A 25,636-nucleotide genomic window follows, 5' to 3' on the forward strand; every position below is an offset into this window, starting at 1 on the left:
AAAAGCACAATCCATAAAAAAACCAATGAATTTTATTTCATAAAAATTAAAAACTATAGCTAGGTGAAAGATTCTGTTAAGAGGATGGAAAAACAAGCTACATACTGCAAGAAAATATTCACAAATCACATATCCAACAAAGGACTTGTATCTAGAATATTTAAGAACTCTCAAAACTCAACAGGATAAAAACAAAAAATCCAATTAGAAAATGAGTAAAAGACATGACTAGACATTTTACCAAAGAGGATATATGGATGGCAAATAAGTACATCAAAGATGCTCAACATTATTAACCATTAGGGAAATGTAAATTAAAACTGTGATGAGTTATCACTACATACCCATTAGTATGGCTAAAATAAAAAATAGTGACAATTCCAGCTGATTTTTGACACTGCTGAATATTCACTTCCTTTTAAATGCCCTTATACTTATTTTTCTAGTTCTCTAAATATTATTTCTCTGTCATCTTCATGGGTTTCTCTTCCCTGCCTGACTGTGGCCCACTGTTCTCTTTCCTTGAATCTTCCTGGATGATTCTCTTCTGATTTCAAGTACCTTCCATATTTTGATGACTCCCATAGATTTTGATGCACAAATACCTCAAATTCAACATGTCAGAAAAAATGAACTTATCAGCTTCTTCCATAAGACGTCTCTTCCTCCTTATTCTCTCTTCTAGTTATCACTATTTACCCAGTCACTCATGCTTAAAACACCTGAGTCTTAACTTCTTTTTCCCCCCTCTCTGCCATACAATTAGTCCCCAAATGCTACGAATATTTCTCCAATCAGTCCTCTTTTTGTCCTAGCCTTAGATCAGGACTTCCTCTTTCGCCTTGACTACAATAGCCATCAGTGGCTTCTCATAACCTACAGAATTAAATCTTAATGTGTATGCAAGGCTTTCTGTAATATGACTCCTACCTATTCTCCTGCCTCTCCTCTCGCCACGCTCTGTATCATATTTTATGCTTCACCAGCATGGACTTTCTTATTCATCCTTGAGGAAACATAACGTTTCTCACCTCGCTGCTTTTGCCCCACACGTCCCCTCACCATCCATGCTTCTTCTTACCTGGCTGTCTCTATTTCAGCTCAGTTACCATCCCCAGGAAGTCTTACCCTATTTCTATGGGTTTGGGTAGATGACTTCTTCTTTGCTCCTATTATACATTGTTCATTTTTATTATTTTTCTTAGCATATTGTATTTGGTATTCCTTTGATATTTTTATGTATTAAAATGATGTATTTTCTAGTCTTGAGGCTAGGAGTTGCTTCTTAAATATCTTTGTGTCTTTAACAACTATGGTATTGACTACCAATAGTGGATATTCAATAAATGCTTGATGAATTAATGAATATAAACACTTATGTTCAGTAAAATACAACAGGTGTGATAGAAGTATGAAGAGACCACAGTGAGGGCATAAAGTAGGAAGTTTTCAAAAAAGACTTTGAAAGCACATGGTCTCACTCAGAAAAGTCAGATATCTCTTTGCTAATGGAAGAATGTATACTCCAATTGTAAGGGTCAAATATATATATTTTATAGCTTAATTTGGTGCTGTTTATTGACATGGCTAAGACTGAGGAAGGAACGTTTTAGGAGCTGGGAGATCAAGAGATCTCTTTTGGCTATGCTGGATATTTCAGGAAGAGCTGAGTTCTAGAGATACAGATTTAGAACACATCAACATATATAGTTGATATTTACAGTCACGGGACTAGATGAAATCACCTAGGGGGAGAGGGAAGAGAAAGAGTGGGGAGAAGATCAGATTCATTACTAGAGAGAGTAAGTCTGTTGAGGGATTGGGGACCACCACAGGATGTTTAAGATCAAGCAGCATATTAGTGGAATAGCCATAGAAAATGACCCTCTAGAAGAATTTTGGAGTGAGCAACTAATTGAAAAAAAATTTTAAGTAGGAGACAAAAGAAAAAATGTCCAACCAGGTCATTCCTTTAAGAAAATATTTTATTTCGAAATAATTTCAGACTTATAGAAAATTGTAAAAAGAGTACAAAGAATTCTCCTATATGTTCACTTGTCCCCATAATGTTAATATTCTTGCCTGAAACAATGATTACTATGGTGGTTGCCAGATAGTAATTTTCCCACCATTCCTTGTATATTTTTTAGTTGGAATTTTGTAGTAAGGAAGAACTTCATCCTTTTCCTTTCTTTCTCTCTCTCTCTCTCTTTCTTTCCTCATTCATTAATTCATTTATATCAGTATGGACTATTTACGGACAGTCTTATTTTAGCTATTGAATTTAATGTGTTACTACTATGGTTTATTTTGATGTTCAGCTGCCCCAGATTTGGCCAGTGGGAGCCCTTCAAATTGACTGTTATATTCTTTTTAGCTTATCCCATCATTCTTTGAGATCTCATGTTTTGATACAGTAAGATATTCCAGGCTTATACTGTACTTTTCCTATTCTAATCCTGGAGTCAGTCATTTCTCCAAGGATTCCTGCCTCTTTTTAGTAGAGAATGGTATTTAGAAACCATGACATGGGTGTTAGCTGTGTTCCTGAGATGTAATTCTTCTTTGTTCTCTCAGCAGAAAGAGCCAGGAAATTATCTTTCTGTTTGTCTATCTATCTATCTATCTATCTATCTATCTATCTATCTATCTATCTATCCATCCTTCCTTCTCTCCTCTGTCTATCTTAAAAACCATGAGTTTATACTTATGCCTCCTATTCCAATTTAATATCACTGGGTTCATTCTAGTCTTCCCTCTTTCCTTATTTGTTGCTCCCTTCTCTCACAGTCAGAAACCTAACTTTTATGAACCACAGTATATTTACTGATTTTGTTAAATTCTAGAATACACATAAACTGTTTTTAAATTGCTAACCCATAACATGTGAGAAACCTACTCTGCACCACCAGGGAAGTCCCACCATCTTAACTATTTTAAAATGTACTGTTCAGGGCTTCCCTGGTGGCGCAGTGGTTAAGAATCCGCCTGGCAATGCAGGGGACACAGGTTTGAGCCCTGGTCCCGGAAGATCCCACATGCCGCGGAGCAACTAAGCCTGTGCGCCACAACTACTGAGCCCATGTGCCACAACTACTGAAGCCCGCATGCCTAGAGCCCGTGCTCCGCAACAAGAGGAGCCACCGCAATGAGAAGCCCGCACACCGCAATGAAGAGCAGCCCCCGGCAACTAGAGAAAGCCTGAGCGCAGCAATGAAGACCCAATGCAGCCAAAAATATATAAATTAATTAATTAAAAATAAATAAAGTGTACTGTTCAGTGGTGTTAAGTATTTTCACATTGTGCAAATTATCTCCAGAATATTTTCATATTGCAAAACTGAAACTCTACACTCATGAAACAACTCTCCATTTCCTTTTCCCCCTAGTCCCTGGCAAGTGGCATTCTATTTTCTGTTTTATGAATTTGACTACTGTAGATACCTCATATAAGTGGAATCATAAAGTGTTTATCTTTTTGTCATTGGCCTATTTCATTTAGCATAATGTCCTCAAGTTTCACCCATCTCCTAAATTTTTAAGCATTCTTTCCCCTTTATTTGAGATATACTTTGCAAATATTTTCTCCCAGAGTGTCAGTAGTCTTTTGACCTTTTTTATTATGATGTTTTTAAAACATGCAAGCATTTTAATTTTATGGAGTCAGAATTTGTCAATCATTTTTTCCTTTTTTGTACCTGGAATTTGAATCATAGTTTTAAAGTCTTCCTCTACGCTCAATTATAGAAGAATTTTATCAGTTTTTTTCTGGCCTTGTATAGTTATATTGTTTAGTTTAATTAAATTTCTGATCTATTTGGAATTTATTCTTGTGTATGTTGGAAGAAAGGTGTTAAATTTATCTTTTTCCAAATGGCTAACCAGTTGTCCCAGAAATATTTATTAAAATCTTTATCTTTGCTTCAGTGATTTGGGGTGCCACATTTATCATATGCTACATTTTCCTATGGACTGGATCTATTTCTGGACTTTCTATTTTTTTTTTCCCAGTCGTCTGTCTATTCATGTACCTGTACCATACTATTCTCATCAGGGAGACTTTATAATATGTTTTAATGTCTCCTAGGGATAGTTCTTCCTTATAAATTTTCTTTCTCAGGAATTTCTTGGCTATTTATTTTTCCACTTGAACTTTAGTCTCTACTTGTCTAGTTTCTTAAAAATGTGTGTAGATATTTTTATTGGTATTGCATTAAATTGATTTTGGGACAACTTTAAATTTTCATGATGTTAAAATATCTTTACCAAGATCAAGTACTGTCTTTCCATTTGTTCATGTCTATTTTTGTCAGACTACTCATTGTTATGGGAGAATTTATGAAATTATATTATGATGCTATTATACCAGAATAGTATCTCCAGGAGAGTGGGGCTTTGTCTGTTTTGTTTATTACTATATCCTCAGCATTTGGAACAATACCTGAATATTTGTTGAATTAATGAATATTTGTTAAATGAAGGAATAGTTAAGTTAGATTAAGGATGTTTGTTTTGCCTTAAGAAAGTGAAGAGTATACTAAGAACATTAATTTGGAGAGAACTCATCATAAATAAAAATATAAAATAGTTTCTTTGTAGGTTGTACTTTTGGATAAAATATTTTTATTCTGAAAACATGTTATTTTTCATAATATTTTTACTCTGAAATGCTACATTTCACATGTATCATTGAAATGCTACACCATTTAGAACACAATTTTTTCTTATTACATTCTCAGTTCAACTATATTTATTTGAAACAATGTGTAGAGAGTAGTCCCATAGTACCTATTCAGCAGGAATGGCTGGATCACATGTTAATGCTGATACCTGAGTCTTTAAAGGAAGGGAAAGAAAGAGAAGAACTCATTCAAAGTCTCATAAATGAGGTGTCAAGTGATTTTGAAAAAAGCATGAAGAGATATTTGGGTAAGTGGCATTTAACACACGCCAAGCTTGCTTGTTCCCCCACCTCTCCCAATCGAAAGTAGAAATATGAATAATGAACATTATATGTTTAGCTATATGTATTTCTTAGATATTTTTAAAGTTTTAACTTTGAGCCTATAACCTAGTCAAATCTTTGTAATTTAAGGACACTGTTTTTAAGGGTACTTTTTGTAATTTTTATGTGCTTAATAGCTTTTTAATTTTTTACTTTGTCTTTATGGTTATAGTTATACTATTTACAGGATTGTAAGAAAATATTAATGTGTTTGGGGAGATTTATTAGGGATTTAACCTTTGCAATTTTTAATTGGATTAATTTTTTTAAGTGGCCATGCCAGTGACCTTTGAATACATAGGATGAGAAAAACTGAGAACTTATTAAAGCTTTACTGTATCTGAATTCACCTCCAAAGCAGGGCCGAAATAGTACCAAGAGCATGATTTTGTTTCACATAAGGGTTTTTTTTCTTATACTCATTTTGATTCATATTAAACTGTACTATCCATTATCAAAAGTTAGAAACTTTGATTTCAGTTAAGTCTTGCAAGGATTTTCAAGAAGTATTAACCTATCTATCTATCTATAAAATATATGTATATATATACATTTTTTTTTTTTTTTTAGTGAGGAGTGTTCTTGTGAGACCTCCAGTTAAATGGCTTGAAGATGAAGGAGGCCCTTTACCTGAATCCCCTGTGTAAGTAAAATTTTTATAAAACAGTACTGTATCTAGGTTTTGATAACTGATTGAAAATAAACTGGTCTTACATTCAAGGCTACAACTGTGAAGCTCAAAAGTGTTTTGAAAACATGTAAAAAAAAATAGTACTACTGTTTTTTTTTTCCCCAAAGGTATCCTCTACATTGAACTTATCTAGTTGTTGCTTATGCAATTAGTGGGAACATTTATGGATGTATAACTCAACTTGGCCTTAAGTAAGCTTTGCAGTATGCCAGACAGATTTCTCCGTCTCTTCTCCCCAATCCTAAGGACTGAGTTTGTTTATCAACTACCCAGGGTAACTGAGCCAGAGCACAGTGGAAGTTAGGGAACTCATGCCTGGCCCATCAGCCTGCCTTACCCACAAATGATCTCTGGTCTCTCCGAAGATAATGAACTCTTAAGTTCTTGATGTATTTTTATTACATGCTTATCTCCTAAGTTTCCCATTGCTGAGCACATTTCTCTCTTCTCAACCCCCAGTCTTCTCACTTTGATACTAATTCCATGTCACAAATATTATTTCCTAAAATTTAGAATGTATCATTTGAATCCTGTTTGATATGATGTTTTGCTTTTCCAGAGGCCTGGATTATTCTAAGCTTTGGCATTCTAACTATCTGCAGACAAGAAATCAAATATTAGCTAATTTGTACATTGTTCATCCAACTATGAAAATGTTATTGGACCTTGGTTATACAACATTTGCCAATACAGTTTTGCTAGACTTAACTGGAATTAGGTAAAATCCCATATTTATTAATTAACATTTAAAATTTGAATGTCTCCTGCTTGAGTCTTTATATTTTGACTATATAATTTAAAAAACTGATTGATAAATACTCAGGACTTTTCTTAGGTTAAAAAATTTTTTAATTTATCTTACTTGTTTCAACAATTTTGCATCATGACCAATATCTATTGTTTGCTTTAAATCATTTTTTTCTCATAAATAGAGGTAAAGGCCCAATTGACTGTGAATCATTGAAAAATGATTTATCAATACAAGCTAGAAAGGCAGAAGAGAAGATAATGAACACTTGGTATCCAAAGGTTATAAGTCTCTTTACCAAGAAGGAGTCACTAGAAGGCATTAAACCTGAGAAACTGGATGCATTTTATAACTGTGTTTCCACACTTATGTCAAATCAGGTAAATAGGTTTTGTATATTTTAAATGATAATGTTATTGAAGTTACTTTAGTATTTTAAATATATCTTCTTTAAATATAGTGCTATATAATTATTTTGAAATAAATTAAGAAAGACTTTTACTATAATTTTGTTTAAATAACTTTAGCAGAAAAATGCTTCATTTCTGGAAGCAGTCTAAAAATGAGAGGGAAGGGCTTCCTTAGTGGAGCAGTGGTTAAGAATCTGCCTGCCAATGAAGGGGACATGGGTTCGAGCCCTGGTCTGGGAAGATCCCACATGCTGCGGAGCAACTAAGTCCGTGCGCCACGACTACTGAGCCTGTGCTCTAGAGCCAGTGAGTCACAACTACTGAGCCTGTGTACCTAGAGCCCTGCTCCGCAACAAGAGAAGCCACCGCAGTGAGAAACCACCGCAGTGAAAAGCCCGCGCACCACAACGAAGAGTAGCCCCCACTTGCTGCGACTAGAGAAAGCCCGTGCGCAGCAACGAAGACCCAACACAGCCAATAAATAAATAAATAAATAAATAAATAAAATCTAAAAAAATAAAAATAAAAATAAAAAATAAAATGAGAGGTAAGTCTAGAAGTATGTGTCAATATTATGATTGATTACTGGAATCATGCTTAAAGGCTATAAGCTAATTATAGCTTTATTGGAGTAAATTAACAAAAGTACTATCCTAGTGAACATATTTTTGAACTTATGAAATTACAAGTTAATTGATTTTCGTTTTGTTCTCAGTCAAATCTTGGTTCGAAACGTTATTGATCGTCTTTAAATGACAAACAGAAAGAGAATATGAATTTTATACAATTATTTTATGGGCTCCTTGAATTTTTACTATTGTAGAAATGTAATCCTAGAAAAATAGTTTTGAATAAAAACTTTTCCTTTTGGTAAAGACCTCCAAAGATTCCATGAATTTTGCCATTTTTAAAGGGAATTTATATATATATACACACACACACACACACACACACACACACACACACACACACACACACACACACACACACACATATATATATCTGGTATGTAATACTGTAACGAATATACATGATTTCCTTTTTACCTTTATCCTCTTAAGAGGACTATGATTATATGATAAGAAGTAAAGAGATGAGGAATGTTTTGAAGATTATTTAGATATATGTTTGTCTACCTTGCTTAAATATCTAATAGTTGGTTCTGTATAAGAAAGCATTATTCATACTTTGGTAACTTATAGTGCACATTTCTAAGTTCCAGTGGCTTCACTCTCACCTAGTGATGTGCTGGAAATCTGACCCCAGGAGAAAAAGCCCTGGTTTGTAGTGTTTGCCAATTTCCATGGGGTAAATATTCCCACCATGGTGATTGTCAAGCATCCAAGAGTTTAGTGTCTGGCTCACAAAATTCTTGAATGTTTAACAATTGGCTCTTATAATTGTAGGAGCTAGCTCTAGTACACTACTGTCCCTTGCCCCGTATACATGTCACCTCATGACACCCCCAAACTTAGGTTTCAGGCCTCTCCTCCCCTCAGTCTTTACCATATTGTTGGGTCTTCCGGAACTTTTTCTGTACCAGGGACAGAATTACTAAAGGATGTAGAAGATTCTGAGTTGCCATTTTAAGATTGTTGATATTCTATAGAAAAATTAAAGTTTGTATATATTGTCCTATTTATTTTAGACTATATTTATTAAGAACATATTGTGTTGAATGAAGATAATTTTCAGGACTAAATGGATTGGTAGAGTGAATTAATTATAGGCAATAGCTTACTGATTATAGTTAAAGGTTCAATTTGTACTTTCTAAAGTAATAATAACTTATGGCATCATGCAGCTAAAAGAGCTCTTAAAGAGAACTGTAGAAGGATTTGTAAAACTCTTTGACCAAGAAGATAAACGAGGGCTGCCAATATTTAAGATGGAATTGACGTTTGATGATGATAAAATGGAATTTTATCCTACTTTTCAAGATTTGGAAGATGTTGTTTTGGGTTTGGTTGAGCGAATAGCTGAAGCTCTGCAGGTATTTCTTTATTCTTATCCACTGGGTTTCTTTTTTAAAAAAATTTTTATTGGAGTATAGTTGGTTTACGATGTTGCATTAGTTTCAGGTGTACAGCAAAGTGAATCGGTTATACATACACACATACCCAGTCTTTTTTTAAGATTCTTTTCCCATATAGTCCATTACAGAGTATTGAGTAGAGTTCCCTATAGGTCCTTATTAGTTATCTATTTTATATATAGTAGTGTGTATATATCAATCCCAATCTCTCAAGTTATCCCTCCCTCCCCCTTACCCCCTGGTAACCATAAGTTTGTTTTCTACATCTGTGACTCTGCGCATTGGGTTTCTTTATATGGCCCTTTATCGAACTTTTAAATTGACTTGAAGCTCTATAAAGTGTATATGTACATAAAATGTTATAACTCGTTGTTTTCTTTCCATCCTCCAGGTTATTTTAAGTTAAAAGTGCTTTCTCTTTGAGAAAGTTTCCTGGCTTGAGATGACTTTTTTCTTCTTATAACTTTTATTGCAGTTATGAATTGATATTTTTGTGCATGTCTCATGTTCCCTACTGAGTTGTGAACTTCTTAAGGACAAGATCCAAGTCATGTTTGTTCTTTCTAGAGCTTTCTAGTATAATCACTTCAACATAGTTCCTCAATAAATATTTGTTGAATGATAGAAAACTAACCCAACTAAGGTTTTATATTAGACTACAGACAATTTTAAATCATTATTTTGCATCAAGTTATCTTTTCTTGGACCACTGAAATCTGAAATGAATTTTTAAAAGTATAGTATAAGATCTACATATAGATCAATTGCACAGATATTTATTTCATGAATTGTCATTTTTATTTATGTTAGAATGTCCAAACAGTACCCTCTTGGCTATCAGGAACTTCAACAACTGTGAATCTTGACGCAGAACTTCCTGAACATGTGTTACAATGGGCTCTTGATACACTGAAGGTGGCAGTACATCATAACTTAGAAGGTGCAAGAAAACATTATGAGACATATGGTATATATGACACATAATATTGTATCTCTTTTTTTGTCATAAAAGAATGCCATTTTATTTTTACTAGAATTTGGTCAGTTATTTGGTTGTCTGGATCTGTCATGAAAGAGCAGAGAGCCAGAAGTGAGCATAGGCATGGCTTTTGGCAGAGTCATGGATCAAACCCAAGAAACTTGAATTCTGTTGTTCAGTCCAAAGGGTGAATGTTAACTGGAGCAGGGTCATAAAGCCAAAATGTAGAGAGAAGAGTTGTTGGCATAAGGAGAAAGTTAAATCAAGGGCAAAAGCAAGGTAATTTCTAAGAATAGTTTTGAAGAGTCTGCAGCTCAGTAGCCTCCTCAAGTGTGTTATGGGCTCAGGATAGATAGTTGTTATTTGACATTCTATTAACCAAAACCTTTTATTGACTGGCTTATCTGTACCTCTAAGTTATTTTACATACCCTATTATCTTTATTTTAAAAGTCTGCATTTAACCTGGTTTGCTTATTAAGTCTATTTTATGTTATTTTGTCTGTTCCTATTAGTGTATGTTAATAGTCTATTAATAACATTTAATTGAATAGGCTACTCCATTCTATGACTATATAAAAAAGCACTTTACCTTTTTAAGAGGGTGTTACTGAGATTTAAATTAGATTATTAATTTTCAGTTGAAAAATACAATTGGCTCCTTGATGGGACTGCAGTTAAGCTGATAGAGACTTTTCAGGCAGAAGATCATACTTTTGATGAATACACAGAGGTAAGTGTTAATTCTGTTTTTCATTAATGTCTGTGAATTTCTTTTTAAAATTAAGATCTTTTTATTCTAAAAAATAAATGCTTCAGTCTAAGTTAACAGAATTTCTTATTCAAAACGTCATTTTAGTAAACTCATATGTTCATCTAATAATTTCCCTAGTCATTCATTTAACTCATTCATTGATTCAACAAAAATATCTTTCATCACATTCAGAGACATAGCAAGATTTTGGTGATGCAAAAATAAATAATACATAAGCATTATCCTCAAGAGCTTGTATTTGGCATGGAAGCCAGATATCGAAATAATAACTGTAATATATTGAGATTAGTACTAGAATGGAGATAGGGACAAAGTGTTGTGGAAGCTCACAAGAAGGAATGATTACTTTTGCTTTCGGAAATTGGTGGAGGTTTCTAGAAAAAGTGAAAAGTGGGCTGGACTTTGAAGTAGATGTTTATAGGTGGAGAAGAGAGGAAATGTAACATAAGAAAAGGCCGAAAGTATTTAGAGGTGTTCAGAGAACGTCATATAAACCCCAAATGGCTGAAGAGTAGGTAATTAGGGATACAATATATGGGGTATTTTGTGTTTCCATACAAATTTTAGAATTAATTGTTCTAGTTCTATGAAAAATGCCATTGATGCTTTGGTAGACTTGCACTGAATATGTAGATTGCCTTGGGAAGTATGGTCATTTTAATAGTATTAATTCTTTTACTTCATGAGCCTGGTATATCTTTCCATTTTTTTGTGTTGATTCAATGTCTTTCATCAATGTCTTATAGTTTTCAGAGTACAGGTCTTTTACATCCTTGGCTAGATTTATTACTAGGTATTTTATTCTTTTTGATGCAATTGTAAATGGGACTGTTTTCTTAACTTCTCCTTCTGATAGTTCATTAGTAACATGTAGAAACAGTATAGATTTCTGTATATTAATTTTGCATCCTTCAACTTCCCTGAATTTATTTATTGCTTCTTACACTATTTTGGTGGTGTCTAGGATTTTCTATATGGGTTATCATGTCATCTGCAAACAGTGACAGTTTTACTTCTTCCTTTCCAATTTGGATGCCCTTTATTTCTTATTCTTGTCTGTCTGCTGTGGCTAGGACTTCCGATACTATGTTGAATAAAAGTGGTGAGAGTGGGCATCCTTGTCTTGTTCCTGATCTTAGAGGAAATGCTTTCAGCTTTTCACCATTGAGTATGATGTTGGCTGTGTAATATAGCCTTTATTATGTTGAAGTATGTTTCCTCTATACACATTTTTTTGACAGTTGCTATCATAAATGGAATTTGCATTGTGCCAAAAGCTTTTTCTGTACCTATTGAGATGATCAGATGGTTTTTATTCTTCATTCCGTTAATATGGTGTATCACATTGATTGATTTGCAGTTATTAAATCATCCTTGCATCCTTGGGATAAATCCCACTTGATCATGGTATATGATCCTTTTAATGTATTGTTGAATTCAGTTTGATAATATTTTGTTGAGGATTTTTGCATCTATGTTCATCAGTGATATTTGCCTGTAATTTTCTTTTTTTCTGTTGTCTTTTTCTGGTTTTGGTGTCAGGGTGATGCTGGCCTCATGTAATGAATTTGGAAGCATTCCTTCCTCTGCAATTTTTTGGAATAGTTTGAGGACAGATGTTAACTCTCAAGTGTTTTGTAGAATTTACCTACAAATCTGTCTGGTCCTAGACTTTTGTTTGTTGGGAGTTTTTAAATTATTGATTCAATTACTTTACTGGTAATTGGTCTGTTCATATTTTATATTTACCCTATTCAGTCTTGGTAGATTGTACATTTCTCAGAATTTGTCCATTTCTTCTAGGTTGTCCATTTTATTGTCTTATAATTGTTGGTAACAATGCCATGTGATCCTTTGTATTTCTATGAGTCAGTTGTAACTTCTCTTTCATTTCTGATTTTATTTATTTGGGCCCTCTCTCTTCTTTTCTTAATGAGTTTGGCTAAAGGTTTATCAATTTTGTTTATCTTTTCAAAGAACCAACTCTTGTTTTCACTGATCTTTTCTATTAACTTTTAAATCTCTATTTCCACTCTGATCTTTATTTCTTTCCTTTTACTAATTTTAGATTTTGTTTTTCTTTTTGTAGTTCCTTTAGCTGTAAGGTTAAATTGCTTATTTGAGGATTTCCTTGTTTCCTGAGGTAGGCTTGTATCACTATAATTTATGTCTTAGAACTGCTTTTGCTGTATCTCATATATATATATATATATATTTTATTGAAGTATAGTTGATTTACAATGTATTAGTTTCTGGTGTACAGCAAAGTGATTCAGTTATACATATATATAAATACTCTTTTTCATATTCTTTTCCATTATTGTTTATTGCAGGATATTGAATATAGTTCCCTGTGCTCTACAGTAGGACCTTGTTGTTTATCTAATTTATATATAGTAGTTTGCATCTGCTAATCTCAAGCTCCCAATTTATCCCCCAATTCCCTTTCCCCTTTGGTAACCATAAATTTGTTTTCCCTATATATTTTGGATCATTGTGTTTCTATTTTCATTTGTCTCCAGGTATTTTTTTATTTCCTCTTTGATTTCTTCAGTGACCCATTGGTTGTTTCATTGTGGTTTTAATTTGTATTTCACTGATGACTAATAATGCTGAACATCTTCTAATGTATTACTTTCCACCCATGTATCTTCTTAAAAATAAAGTGTCTGTTCTAGTAATTTTTATATTTTAAGTTGTGTTTTTTATTCTTATTGTTTAATTATAATGGATTTATTTTATTGGGCTATATTATTATAAAATTCTTATTGTTGAGTTTTAAGCTGTCTTTATATATTTTGTCTAAAAGTCTTTTATCTGCAAAATGTTTTGCAATATTTTCTCCCAGTATGTGCCTTGACTTTTCATTTTTTGTAACCATGTCTTTTAAGGAGCAGGCATTTTAAATTCTATTGAATTCCAGTCTATCAATTTTTTCTTTTAAGGTTCATTCTTTTTAAGGTCCTATCTATCTTTTTGTTTGCCTACTCCATGGTCACAAAGATTTGTGCCTATATTTTCTTCTAGACGTTTTATAGTTTCAGCTTTTACATTTAGGTCCATTACCCATCATACATAATTTTAACATATGGTGTGGAATATGAGTCATGGTTCGATTTTTTCCATGTGGGTATCAAGCTGTACCAACATCATTGATTGAAAATACCATCATTGGGACTTCCCTGGTGGCGCAGTGGTTAAGAATCCACCTGCCAATGCAGGGGACATGGGTTTGATCCCTGCTCCAGGAGGATCCCACATGCTGCGGAGCATCTAAGCCCATGTGCCACAACTACTGAAGCCCGCGCACCTAGAGCCCATGAGCCACAACTTCTGAGCCTACATGCTGCAACTACTGAAGCCTGCGCTCTCTAGCGCCCACATGCCACAACTACTGAGCTCGTGCACCACAACTACTGAAGTCCACGCGCCTAGAGCCTGTGCTCCACAACAAGAGAAGCCACTGCACTGAGAAGCCCGCACAGCTCAACGCAGAGTAGCCCCTGCTCGCCACAACTAGAGAAAGCCTGCATGCAGCAACAAAGACCCAACACAGCCAAAAACAAAAAAAAGAAAAAAAGAAAATACCGTCTTTTCCCCATTCAATTATCTTGGCATCTTTATTGAAATTCAATTGACTCTATATTTGTGGGTCTATTTCTGGATTTTTTATTCTTTTCCATTGATTTATAGATCTATTCTTATGCCAATACCATAATCTTGATTTCTGTAGTTTTACAGTAAGTTTCAAAATTAGGTATTAATTATAAGTTCTCTACTTTTTTCTTCTTTTTCAAAATTATTTTGAATACTCTATGTTTTCTGTATTTCCATGTACATTTCAAAATCAATTTCTATAAAGAAGCCAGCTGGGATTTTGATTAGGATTGAATTGAATTTCTTTTTTTTTTTGGCTGCACTGCACGGCATGCAGAATCTTAGTTACCCACCCAGGGATCGAAGCCTTGCGCCCTGCAGTGGAAGTGTGGAGTCCTAACCACTGGACTGCCAGGGAAGTCCCGGTCATTTATTCACTTTTAACATTATTAATATAGTTGTATTTCTGTCTGCTATTTTACTTTTTGTTTTCTATATGTGTCATGTCTTTTTTGTTCTTCTATTCTTCCTCTTTTACTGCTTTCTTTTACATTAAATGAATATTTTCTAATGAAGCAATTACATTTCTTTAATGATTTTTTTCAATTTTTAAAGTTTTTTTTAGTGTTTATTCTAGGGCTTATGAGAGAAGCCTAATTTAAATAACTTCAGATTTATGCTAGCTTAATTCCAGTGAGATATAGAAACATTATTCCTATATAGCTCTATACCCTTTCCCCCTTTTTGTGGTATTATTGTTATACATATTACATATATTAATGTTACAAACCCAACAATACATTGTTATAATTATTACTTTACCATCTGTAGTCATTTCCTTAGCCCAGTAAAGCTTTGCCTCCACCTTTCTTCTTTGTACTCTTACATTTATGTTTAAAATATATTTACATTTCTGTATGTTAGATGCCCAACAATACATTATTATACATGTTATTTTATACATTATATATAATATAATATATATGATGTGTATTATACATATTATTTTATACAACTCTTTTTAATATTGGTTAAGAGAAAGAGGGAGAAAAATATGTAGTTACACTATCTTTTATAATTACATAATTTGTTTTACTGGTACTCTTTGTTTTTCCTTATGGATTTGAATCACCATCTGGGGTTACTTGCTTTCAACCTGAGGAAGTCCCATTAGTATTTCTTATAGGACAGGTCTGCTTAAAAAATTCTCTCAGTTTTTGTATATCTGGAAATATCTTTATTTTATCTTCATTTTTGAAAGATAGCTTTTCTGGATTTAGAATTCTTGGTTGACAGTTTTTAACTCTTGCTGATTCAAGATTTTCTCCTTATCGTTGGCTTTCTGTATTTTTACTATCATTTGTCTGTTTCTGAATCTCTTTGCATTTATCTTAAAGTGCTTTGAACTACTGGATGTGTAGATTGGTGTTTTTCAATCAGTTTGGGAATCTTTCAGCTATTGTGGTCTTGAATATTTTTTGTGCTTCTTTCTCTCTCTCTTGTGCTTCCTTCTGATACTCTCATTACACATGCATTGGTCCACTTAATCATGTCCCATATTTAACAGAGGCTCTGTTTTTTTCTTCATTTTTTTTCCCATTTGTTCTTTGGATTGCATAAATTCTATCAATCTACCTTCAAGTTTGTTAATTCTTTCTTCTGTCAGTTCAAATCTACTGTTGAGCCACTCTAGAGAATTTTCCATTTCAGTTATTGTACTTTTCAACTCCAAAATTTCCATTTAGTTCTTTTTTTTTTTTTGTAATTTCTAAACCTTTCATCTATCTGATGAGACATGGTCATTGTACCTTGCTTTACTTCTTTAAACATGATTTCCTTTAATTCTTTGAATGTATTTGTAATGGCAACTTTCAAGTTTTTTTCTGTTAAATTCGATTGTTTTTGGTTGTGCTGACAGGCAGTTTCTGTTGCCTGCATTTTTTAAAACCAGTGTATGGGTCCTACTTTCTTGTTTCTTTGTATGTCTCATAATTTCCTGTTGGAATCTGAACATTTTAGATAATATATTGTAGCAAATCTAGGCCCTGTTCCCTCTTCCAGTTTGTTATTTTTATTTGCTTGTTTATTTGTTTAGTGACTAGGTAGATTATTTTAGTGAAGCCTGTTTCTCTCCCCCACCCTCTGAAGTGTTAAGCCTTTGATGTTGCTCCTCCAGGAGCCACAGCTTTTGGTGTGCCCAAAGTCATCCTGGGAGGCCATGCTTTCAAATGGCTTTCTTCTCTCTTTCTCTGGCCACACATAGCTGTTAGTTTTCACTTTTTGTTGGCTAATTGCTGTATTGTTTTCAACAATGCCATGGAGGTATAAATTGCTCTACTGATTAATCAAATTCAGACTCCCTTGAAAGAGCAGTTCCCAGGGTCAGTGTTTGATAGTTATTCTACCCTAGGAGGGCTTCTACCAGCAGTCTCCTTCCCTGGCTCTCTCCCTCAAACTAGCCAGTCTGTGATTTAGCCCAAATCTTCACCAAATTCCTGAATCTTCCTCACAGTTGCTCCCTACCACAACCTCCAATGTTTTTGAGGGCACACTTAGGCTTGAACTTTTCCATGCTCTATTGCAAATGAAGTCAATTCCTTTGGGAAAAGATTAGGAGGTATCTATTTTACCTCTGACCTGCTTCCCCTTCACTTCCAGGCAAAATCTCTGAGCCAAGGCCCTGGAGCTGGGAATGGGGATAGTGACATGCTTCTCTCAGTGACAACCCCACTGAAGGGGTTGAACCCTCAGTGGAGTGGAGAGCAGTAACCTGAGGTTTTCCTATCTTTCTTCTGATATGGAAGCACCACCTTACCAGCCAGGGAAAGTGCGATTGATGTCTCAGTATTCTCAGTGGTACCATGACCAAGGTAGACCTTCCCTTCCATGAGTGGTATCTGGGAGGAACAAGAGAGTCCCCACCTTCTAATTGTACTCACCAAGAACGTAGCTTTATCAACAGCTGTTTAAGCCCTCCAGCTGGAACCTGTGTGGAAAGATAGCCCTGTGTTCTTGAGCGCACTTATCTGGAGTGGAGTTTCAACCTTGCTGAGCTGGGAATACGGAGGGAGGGAGCAATCCAGGTTCAAATACCACAGATTCTCACTTTTCTTACCAAATATTCATAGATTTTCGTGAATAGATGTTTCTTCATTTTCTGTATACTCTTATGACCATTTTCAGAGGCTTTAAATTAAATGCTTGTTTTTAAAATAATTTTCACCAGTTTCACTGGGGAGCAGGTCCACAGAGCTCCTCATGTTGTCATGCTGGAAGTGTTTTCTGAGTTTCTTTCTGTAATTTTTAAAATCTGGCTTCTTTTAAGATTTTCTCTTTTTCATTGCTTCTCAGCTAGTTGATTGTGAAGTGCTTTTATATTGTTTCTTTTGTATTTCTTTTGTTTGAGAAGAAATACTGTTGACATTCTTAGGTCTGTTTAGCTCTTATCAAACTTGGAAAATATTCAGACATTATTACTTAAATTTTTTTTGTTTGCCTCCTTCCCCCAATTCTGGAATTCCAATTTCATGTGTATTAGACTGTTTGATATTATTCCAGAGGTTACTGAAGTTCTGTTCAGAGTTTTCAGTTTCTTCTCTCTATGCTTCATTTTGGATAGTTCTTTTGCATCATTTTAAGTACACTAAGGGCTTCCCTGGTGGTGCAGTGGTTAAGAATCCACCTGCCAATGCAGGGGACACAGGTTCAAGCCCTGGTCCAGGAAGATCCCACATGCCGTGGAGCAACTCAGCCCGTGTGCCATAACTACTGAACCTGTGCTCTAGAGCCTGCGAGCCACAACTACTGAGCCCTCGAGCCACAACTACTGAAGCCTGCGTGCCTAGAGCCCGTGTTCCACAACAAGAGAAGCCACTACAATGAGAAGGCCACGCACTGCAACGAAAAGTAGCCCCTGCTCGCCACAACTAGAGAAAGCCCGTGCACAGCATTGAAGACCCAACGCAGCCAAAAATAATAAATAAAAATAAATAAATAAATAAAATATTAAATACGTTTATCCTTTCTTCTCTGGTGTTAAACTGCTGTTACTCATATTAAGTAACATTTTCGTTTCAGATATTGTATTTTCCCAATTTTTTTGTAAATATTATTTTTGCTTTATTATGTTCATATTTTATTTTACATTCTTGAACATAATAGAGCATATTTCTAATAGGTTACAGGGAGGCTGGTCTGTATCATTTCAGTCCATCATACAGTGCTTTTCCATTTTCCCCCAACATTTTTGTGTTCTATAAGTCTTGTACTTGTTTCATAAAATATAATTGCTAAGTATTCTATTTTTTGAAGATGTTATAAATGGAATTGTTTTCTTAATTTCATTTTTGTATTGTTGATTGCTAATGTCTAGAAATACAATTGATTTTTGTATATTGGTCTTATATCCTGCAAACTTATTGAACTTTATTAATCTTCATAGTTTTATCTGTATGTGTGTATATTGGTTAGGGTTTTCTATATATGTCATTTGGAAGTAGAGATTGTCTTATTTCTTCCTTTTTAATATGGATGCCTCTTATTTATTTTTTTTGCTTAATTTCCCTGGCTAGTACCCCTGGTATAATGTTGAGTAGAAGTAGTGAGAGTAGATATCCTTTTTGTTCTTGATCTTAGAGGGAAAACATTATTTTTTAAACCATTAAATATAATATTAGTTGTAGATTTTTCCTAGATACTCTTTATCAAGTTGAGGACGTTGGCTACTATTCCTGGTTTGTTAAGTGTTATTACCACAAAAGAGTGATAGATTTTGTTAAATGCTTTTTTTTAAATTTAATTTTATTTATTTTTTTATACAGCAGGTTGTTATTAGTCATTCATTTTATACACATCAGTGTACACATGTCAATCCCAATCTCCCAATTCATCACACCACCCCCACCACCCCCGGCCGCTTTCTCCCCTTGATGTCCATACGTTTGTTCTCTACTTCTGTGCCTCAATTTCTGCACACCAGTTCATCTGTACCATTTTTCTAGGTTCCACATACATGCGTTAATATACGATACTTGTTTTTCTCTTTCTGACTTACTTCACTCTGTATGACAGTCTCTAGGTCCATCCATGTCTCTACAAATGACCTAATTTCATTCCTTTTTATGGCTAAGTAATATTCCATTGTATATATGTACCACATCTTCTTTATCCATTCATCTGTTGATGGGCATTTAGGTTGCTTCCATGACCTGGCTATTGTAAATAGTGCTGCAATGAACATTGGGATGCATGTGTCTTTTTGAATTATGGTTTTCTCAGGGTATATGCCCAGTAGTGGGATTGCTGGGTCATATGGTAATTCTATTTTTAGTTTTTTAAGGAACCTCCATACTGTTCTCCATAGTGGCTATATCAATTTACATTCCCACCAACAGTGTAAGAGGGTTCCCTTTTCTCCACACCCTCTCCAGCATTTGTTGTTTGTAGATTTTCTGATGATGGCCATTCTGACTGGTGTGAGGTGATACCTCATTGTAGTTTTGATTTGCATTTCTCTAATAATTAGTGATGTTGAGCAGCTTGTCATGTGCCTCTTGGCCATCTGTATGTCTTCTTTGGAGAAATGTCTATTTAGGTCTTCTGCCCATTTTTTGATTGGGTTGTTTGTTTTCTTAATATTGAGCTGCATGAGCTGTTTATATATTTTGGAGATTAATCCTTTGTCCGTTGATTCATTTGCAAATATTTTCTCCCATTCTGAGGGTTGTCTTTTCGTCTTGTTTATGGTTTCCTTTGCTGTGCAAAAGCTTTTAAGTTTCATTAGGTCCCATTTGTTTATTTTTGTTTTTATTTCCATTACTCTAGGAGGTGGATCAAAAAAGATCTTGCTGTGATTTATGTCAAAGAGTGTTCTTCCTATGTTTTCCTCTAAGAGTTTTATACTGTCCAGTCTTACATTTAGGTCTCTAATCCATTTTGAGTTTATTTTTGTGTATGGTATAAGGGAGTGTTCTAATTTCATTCTTTTACATGTAGCTGTCCAGTTTTCCCAGCACCACTTATTGAAGAGACTGTCTTTTCTCCATTGTATATCTTTGCCTCCTTTGTCATAGATTAGTTGACCATAGGTGCATAGGTTTATCTCTGGGCTTTCTATCCTGTTCCATTGATCTATATTTCTGTTTTTGTGCCAGTACCATATTGTCTTGATTACTGTAGCTTTGTAGTATAGTTTGAAGTCAGGGAGTCTGATTCCTCCAGCTCCGTTTTTTTCCCTCAAGACTGCTTTGGCTATTCGGCATCTTTTGTGTCTCCATACAACTTTTAAGATTTTTTGTTCTAGTTCTGTAAAAAATGCCATTGGTAATTTGATAGGGATTGCATTGAGTCTGTAGATTGCTTTGGGTAATATAGTCATTTTCACAATATTGATTCTTCCAATCCAAGAACATGGTATATCTCTCCATCTGTTGGTATCATCTTTAATTCCTTTCATCAGTGTCTTATAGTTTTCTGCATGCATGTCCTTTGTCTCCCTAGGTAGGTTTATTCCTAGGTATTTTATTCTTTTTGTTGCAGTGGTAAATGGGAGTGTTTCCTTAATTTCTCTTTCAGATTTTTCATTATTAGTGTATAGGAATGCAAGAGATTTCTGTGCATTAATTTTGTATCCTGCAACTTTACCAAATTCATTGATTAGCTCTAGTAGTTTTCTGGTGGCATCTTTAGGATTCTCTATGTATAGTATCATGTCATCTGCAAACAGTGACAGTTTTAATTCTTCTTTTCTAATTTGTATTCCTTTTATTTCTTTTTCTTCTCTGATTGCCGTGGCTGGGACTTACAAAACTATGTTGAATAATAGCCATGAGAGTGGACATCCTTGTCTTGTTCCTGATCTTAGAGGAAATGCTTTCAGTTTTTCACCACTGAGAATGATGTTTGTTGTAGGTTTGTCATATATGGGCTTTATTATGTTGAGGTAGGTTCCCTCTGTGCCCACTTTCTGGAGCGTTTTTATCATAAATGGGTGTTGAATTTTGTCAAAAGCTTTTTCTGCATCTATTGAGATGATCAGATGGTTTTTATTCTTCAGTTTGTTAATATGGTGTATCACATTGATTGATTTGCATATATTGAAGAATCCTTGCATCCCTGGGATAAACCCCACTTGATCATGGTGTATGATCCTTTTAATGTGTTGCTGGATTCTGTTTGCTAGTGTTTTGTTCAGGATTTTTGCATCTATATTCATCAGTGATATTGGTGTGTAATTTTCTTTTTTTGTAGTCTCTTTGTCTGGTTTTGGTATCAGGGTGATGGTGGCCTCATAGAATGAGTTCGGGGTGTTCCTTCCTCTGAAGTTTTTTGGAAGAGTTTGAGAAGGATGGGTGTTAGCTCTTCTCTAAATGTTTGGTAGAATTCACCTGTGAAGCCATCTGGTCCTGGACTTTTGTTTGTTGGAAGATTATCAATCACAATTTCAATTTCATTACTTGTGATTGATCTGTTCATATTTTCTATTTCTTCCTGGTTCAGTCTTGGAGGGTTATACCTTTCTAGGAATTTGTCCATTTCTTCCAGGTTGTCCATTTTATTGGCATAGAGTTGCTTGTAGTAGTCTCTTAGGATGCTTTGTACTTCTGCGGTGTCTGTTATAACTTCTCCTTTTTCATTTCTAATTTTATTGATTTGAGTCCTCTCCCTCTTTTTCTTGATGAGTCTGGCTAAAGGTTTATCAATTTTGTTTATCTTCTCAAAGAACCAGCTTTTAATTTTATTGATCTGTGCTATTGTTTTCTTTGTTTCTATTTCATTTATTTCTGCTCTGATCTTTATGATTTCTTTCCTTCTGCTAACTTTGGGTTTTATTTGTTCTTCTTTCTGTAGTTCCTTTAGGTGTAAGGTTACATTGCTTATTTGAGATTTTTCTTGTTTCTTGAGGTAGGCTTGTATAGCTATAAACTTCCCTCTTAGAACTGCTTTTGCTGCATCCCAGAGGTTTTGGGTCGTCGTGTTTTCATTGTCATTGTCTCTAGGTATTTTTTGATTTCCTCTTCGATTTCTTCAGTGATCTCTTGGTTATTTAGTAATGTATTTTTAGCCTCCATGTGTTTGTGATTTTTACATTTTTTTCCTTGTAATTGATTTCTAATCTCATAGCTTTGTGGTCAGAAAAGATGCTTGGTATGATTTCAATTTTCTTAAATTTACTGAGGCTTGATCTGTGACCCAAGATGTGATCTATCCTCGGAATGATCCATGTGCACTTGAGAAGAAAGTGTAATCTGCTGTTTTTGGATGGAATGTCCTATAAATATCAATTAAATCTATCTGGTCTATTGTGTCATGTAAAGCTTGTGTTTCCTCATTAATTTTCTGTCTGGATGATCTGTCCATTGGTGTAAGTGAGGTGTTAAAGTCCCCCACTATTACTGTGTTACTGTCGATTTCCTCCTTTATAGCTGTTAGCATTTGCCTTATGTATTGAGGTGCTGCTATGTTGGGTGCATATATATTTATAATTGTTATATCTCCTTCTTGGATTGATCCCTTGATCATTATGTAGTGTCCTTCCTTGTCTCTTGTAACATTCTTTATTTTAAAGTCTATTTTATCTGATATGAGTATTGCTACTCCAGCTTTCTTTTGATTTCCATTTGCATGGAATATCTTTTTCCATCCCCTCACTTTCAGTCTGTATGTGTCCCTAGTTCTGAAGTGGGTCTCTTGTAGACAGCATTTATATGGGTCTTCTTTTTGTTTCCATTCAGCAAGCCTGTGTCTTTTGGTTGGAGCATTTAATCCATTCACATTTAAGGTAATTATCTATATGTATGTTCCTATTACCATTTTCTTAATTGTTTTGGGTTTGTTTTTGTAGGTCCTTTCCTTCTCTTGTGTTTCCCACTTAGAGAAGTTCCTTTAGCATTTGTTGTAGAGCTGGTTTGGTGGTGCTGAATTCTCTTAGCTTTTGCTTGTCTGTAAAGCTTTTGATTTCTCTGTTGAATCTGAGTGAGATTCTTGCCGGGTAGAATAATCTTGGTTGTAGGTTCTTCCCTTTTATCACTTTAAATATGTCATGCAACTCCCTTCTGGCTTTTAGAATTGCTTCTGAGAAATCAGCTGTTAACCTTATGGGAGTTCCCTTGTATGTTATTTGTCATTTCTCCCTTGCTGCTTTCAATGATTTTTCTTTGTCTTTAATTTTTGCCAATTTGATTACTATGTGTCTCGGCATGTTTCTCTTTGGGTTTATCCTGTTTGGGACTCTCTGCCCTTCCTGGACTTGGGTGGCTAGTTCCTTTCCCATGTTAGGGAAGTTTTCGACTATAATCTCTTCAAATCTTTTCTGGGGTCCTTTCTCTCTGTCTTCTCCTTCTGGGACCCCTATAATGCGAATGTTGTTGCGTTTAATGTTGTCCCAGAGGTCTCTTAGGCTGTCTTCATTTCTTTTCATTCTTTTTTCTTTATTCTGTCCCGCAGCAGTGAATTCCACCATTCTGTCTTCCAGGTCACTTATCCATTCTTCTGCCTCAGTTATTCTGCTATTGATTCCTTCTAGTGTAGTTTTCATTTCAGTTATTGTATTGTTCATCACTGTTTGTTTGTTCTTTAATTCTTCTAGATCTTTGTTAAACATTTCTTGCATCTTCTCGATCTTTGCCTCCATTCTTTTTCCAAGGTCCTGGATCATCTTCACTGTCATTATTCTGAATTCTTTTTCTGGAAGGTTGCCTATCTCCACTTCATTTAGTTGTTTTTCTGGGGTTTTATCTTGTTCCTTCATTTGGTGCATAGCCCTCTGCCTTTTCATCTTGTCTATCTTTCTGTGAATGTGGTTTTTGTTCTACAGGGTGGAGGATTGTAGTTCTACTTGCTTCTGCTGTCTGCCCTCTGGTGGATGAGGCTATCTAAGAGGCTTGTGCAAGTTTCCTGATGGGAGGGACTGGTGGTGGGTAGAGCTGGCTGTTGCTCTGGTGGATAGAGCTCAGTAAAACTTTAATCTGTTTGTCTGCTGATAGGTGGGGCTGGCTTCCCTCCCTGTTGGTTGTTTGGCCTGAGGTGACCCAACACTGGAGCCTACCCAGGCTCTTTGGTGGGGCTAATGGCAGACTCTGGGAGGGCCCATGCCAAGGAGTGCTTCCCAGAACTTTTGCTGCCAGTGTCCTTGTCCTAACGGTGAGACACAGCCACCCCCCGCCTCTGCAGGAGATCCTCCAACACTAGCAGGTAGGTCTTGTTCAGTCTCCTATGGGGTCACTGATCCTTCCCCTGGGTCCTGATGTGCACACCACTTTGTGTGTTCACTCCAAGAGTGGAGTCTCTGTTTCCCCCAGTCCTATCAAAGTCCTGCAATCAAATCCCGCTAGTCTTCAAAGTCTGATTCTCTAGGAATTCCTCCTCCCATTGCCTGACCCCCAGGTTGGGAAGCCTGACGTGGGGCTCAGAACCTTCACTCCAGTGGGTGGACTTCTGTGGTATAATTGTTCTCCAGTTTGTGAGTCACCCACCCAGCAGTTTTGGGATTTGATTTTACTGTGATTGCACCCCTCCTACCATCTCATTGTGGCTTCTCCTTTGTCTTTGGATGTGGGGTATCTTTTTTGGTGAGTTCCAGTGTCTTCCTGTTGGTGATTGTTCAGCAGTTAGTTGTGATTCTGATGTTCCTGCAAGAGGGAGTGAGGGCATGTCCTTGTACTCCGCCATCTTGAACCAATCTCATTAAATGCTTTTTCTGTATCTATGAGATGATTGTACGTTTTTCTAATTTGCATACTTTATACCTTATTTGGTTTTTGTGTGTTTATAAAAATACATAATGGATTCATAAATGCATTATTACTTTCATAAAATCAGTGATGGTATATTCTCTTTCATTTGTATTTTACCATATATCTCAATACAGTGCTCTTCAGAGAATAGGCACAATAAATATTCTATGAGCTAACAGCTAAATTTTTTGATCCTGGCCATAACTTTTAGCATCTGGAAACCCTAAATCTCTAGGCTGGGAACATGTTTCATTGGGTTTCACAGTGACTCTCTTCTTAGGCCTAGTATTTTGCTGTGAAATTTTCTAGAATTTTATAATTTCTGGATGGCTTACGTAACTATATAAAAATTTACTTTTAGGTTTAGTGATCTACCCCTGGACTTTTTGTCAATTATGACATACTATAGTTGTGAATAATATGCCTATTTGGGAGAAATAAATTATGAACTACACATATATGTAGAGGAAATGATATGATGCTTGGGATTTTTGTAAAAATAAAACAGAAGGGGAGTGGTTAGAGGTATAGAGAAAACAAGATTGGCCATGAGTTCATAATGGTTGAAGCTGGAAAATGGGTACATTTTACCTACTTTTGTACATTTAAAATATTCCATTAAAAAGTGTAATATAATACAAAAATCATGTAAAGCATATATGTA

General features: G+C 35.1%; 1 protein-coding gene across 1 annotated transcript in view; it reads left to right on the top strand.

Annotated features, from left to right (window-relative positions):
• DNAH12 (dynein axonemal heavy chain 12) overlaps nt 1–25,636 on the top strand; it is a 238,068-nt gene that overhangs the window by 38,262 nt on the left and 174,170 nt on the right. The window contains exons 5-11 of the mRNA XM_082344611.1: nt 4,740–4,929; nt 5,576–5,648; nt 6,256–6,414; nt 6,629–6,824; nt 8,659–8,847; nt 9,700–9,856; nt 10,509–10,600. Of these exons, the coding sequence (XP_082200737.1) occupies nt 4,740–4,929; nt 5,576–5,648; nt 6,256–6,414; nt 6,629–6,824; nt 8,659–8,847; nt 9,700–9,856; nt 10,509–10,600 (1,056 nt within the window). The remainder of the gene's footprint in view (nt 1–4,739; nt 4,930–5,575; nt 5,649–6,255; nt 6,415–6,628; nt 6,825–8,658; nt 8,848–9,699; nt 9,857–10,508; nt 10,601–25,636) is intronic.

This window comes from Balaenoptera borealis (genome assembly GCF_965194805.1).
Source record: "Balaenoptera borealis genome assembly, chromosome: 12".
In the NCBI taxonomy this organism is placed as follows: Eukaryota; Metazoa; Chordata; class Mammalia; order Artiodactyla; family Balaenopteridae; genus Balaenoptera; species Balaenoptera borealis.